General features: G+C 54.9%; 2 protein-coding genes across 3 annotated transcripts in view; one reads left to right on the top strand and one right to left on the bottom strand.

Annotated features, from left to right (window-relative positions):
- LOC113214307 (uncharacterized) overlaps positions 1-2,259 on the bottom strand; it is a 13,332-nt gene that overhangs the window by 7,268 nt on the left and 3,805 nt on the right. The window lies entirely within an intron of this gene.
- The window catches only part of LOC113214308 (uncharacterized), a 4,826-nt gene continuing 2,588 nt past the window's right edge, over positions 22-2,259 (top strand). The window contains exons 1-4 of one of the 2 annotated variants that reach the window (XM_026433627.2): positions 22-140; positions 1,197-1,446; positions 1,525-1,601; positions 1,692-2,010. In XM_026433627.2, coding sequence (XP_026289412.2) covers positions 1,315-1,446; positions 1,525-1,601; positions 1,692-2,010 — 528 coding nt within the window. In that variant the 5' untranslated portion in view covers positions 22-140; positions 1,197-1,314. Of the gene's footprint in view, positions 199-1,196; positions 1,447-1,524; positions 1,602-1,691; positions 2,011-2,259 lie in introns of both variants that reach the window. The other variant, XM_026433626.2, reaches the window with a different exon arrangement.

The raw sequence follows: 2,259 nt of genomic DNA, 5'->3' as shown, positions 1-2,259 counted from the left end.
CCGCGCCGCCGGGCTGCGCCGCTTGTTCGGAGTTCGGAGCTGAGCGCACCGACAGCCAACAGTGTGTGTTGTTGTTTGTTGCTGACTGGCTGACACTCGTCGAGCACACATAACCCAGCGAGCCGCACACGTACGAAGAGGTTAGGACGTTCTGCCGAGATTTCGCTGATTTGATTTCGCCCAGTAGACTATTAAAGAGTGAGTGAAGGGCCGTCTACAATGAAGGTGGAGTGTGGGGAGTAAGGTTTAAAGAGTAGAGTAAGGGAACCGAGGTTAGGATGCTGTCCCGCGAAGTTTTATATGTCCTAGTTTGTCACACCACATCGTGTAGGGGTGCTTCGCGGATGTCCTCGCGAGTCGCCCTCATCGCGAGGCATTCTTTGAGTTGTTGCAAATCGCGACACATCACTTCGCGGGGCGCTCAGGAGTTTCGTCAAACCACCATAGACCTTTTCGACGGTAGGGTGAGAGGGGGGGGGGAGAGGGTAGAGGGGGTGAAAACTTTCATTGCCGGCAACATTTTCACTGAACCCTAATAGCAAATTTTGACTCCGTAGCGCAAAGGAACAAGTCGTCCGTTGTTGCGCTACAAAGTCGAAAATTTCAAAAAGTACAAAGGAAAAAAGTTGCAGCCTCCAAATTGTTTCTAACCTCAACCACTGTCGAAAAGGTCTATTGTACCAGAATACTGAGTTTACGATGGGACTTTTTCGGAACAGACGAAATTAGTGCGGGGCAACGTGCTGGGCCGAACTAATCCCGATTTTGCTTGGTCCTTACGAGCGTGTTCATGATGGCGTTTTAAGGGAGCGGACCAGAACTACGGGTTCCCGGTTTGATGGGAAGGAACGGTGGCGGGAAAAGACACGTTTTCCGGAAGCGTCCCTCCTGTACGGACCGCACTGTCGTTCTGTTTCGTTACTGAACATCGTAAACAACTCTTCGTTCCGTACCCCCCAAAAAAACTGTTCTGTTCCACTAAAATCTCGCGCTATTTTGAAAGCACCAACTACGTCGGAAAACCGCCGCCAAGGGGGGGGGGATAACCGAATCTTGGACGGAAGCTCTTTCGTCCAAGACCGCGTCGCTGAGCTGGTCTCCTGTACATCGTTTAGTAGAGCAGTGGCGGTTCCCATTATTTCTCACATTGCACTGCATACCAGACTGCACACAAACGTTGACCTATCTATGTTCAGGAGAGAGATTGCCCGGCACGGCCGAGCTTGTTCCGCACCACCGTGAAACTACTCCGCTCCGCCAGGGCCACCAGGCGCCACTGACTGCAGCTCCGCGATCACCACCAGCCTGGCCATCATGGAGTGCGACATCTGCACCGAGCAGTTCGACGGCGCCGAGCGGCTGCCCAAGTCCATGCCGTGCGGGCACACGGCCTGCCTGCAGTGCCTGCGGCGGCTGCCCGACTGCAGCTGCCCGACGTGCCGCCGGGTGAGTGTCCTGGGAGTGTTTTGTGCCCTCTCAGCCAGCCCCCTGCCCTCCACTAAGTCCCATCTGTTTTCCCCGCAGGACTTCAACGGCCCACCAGAGGGACTCCCCAATAACTTCACAGTGCTCAAGTTCTTGGAGGGACGCAGACTGGACAGGTGAGCTCGGTCGCGCTGCCCGTCTCGGAGGTTGTGCGCTCGGCGATCGGCAGCCTCATGACTTGACTTGTGTTCGTGCCCTCTCCCCAGCACCCCTATCGTCTGGTGCTCGGACTGCCGCACCGCCGCCACGTCGCTCTGCAAGGACCACGTCCACAATGTAATGCCCACTAGGACAGCTCTGAGGCACCACCTACAGGACGCGCTGCCGCTGGCCGCCGAGCAGCTCCTGACCTTCCAGGACCAGTGCCTAGACGATCAGGTCCTTTCTGCCCTCCTCCTGCTGATGGTCGAGTCCTGGGAGGTGTCGCTGCGGGGCGGCGGCCACGAGCTGACGGGCACCCTGCGTAATAACACCGAGGACCCCTGTATGAAGGTCCTGTGGCTCCTACTGGCGGCACTCACCGAGGTAGGCGACTTAACAACATCCATCCAAGCAAATTGTATTGAAAGGTTGTCATGTTAACACTTCGTACACACGCTAAAATCAGATTTGCTGGATACGTGAAAGGTAGTTAAATTAGCTGTAGCACCCAACTTTTTCGCCATTCTAAGTACTAACCAGCCACTGCGGGTATGGACCTTAGCCGCCAAAACTAGAAAATTAGCTGGCCTAGATAATATTAGTACCTATTACTAATCCAGCTAATACATTAGC

This window comes from Frankliniella occidentalis, unplaced genomic scaffold, assembly GCF_000697945.3.
Source record: "Frankliniella occidentalis isolate FOCC.00 unplaced genomic scaffold, Focc_3.1 Scaffold318, whole genome shotgun sequence".
NCBI lineage: Eukaryota > Metazoa > Arthropoda > Insecta > Thysanoptera > Thripidae > Frankliniella > Frankliniella occidentalis.
Note: the sequence above shows the minus strand (reverse complement) of the source record. Positions and strands in the feature narration are given on the sequence as shown.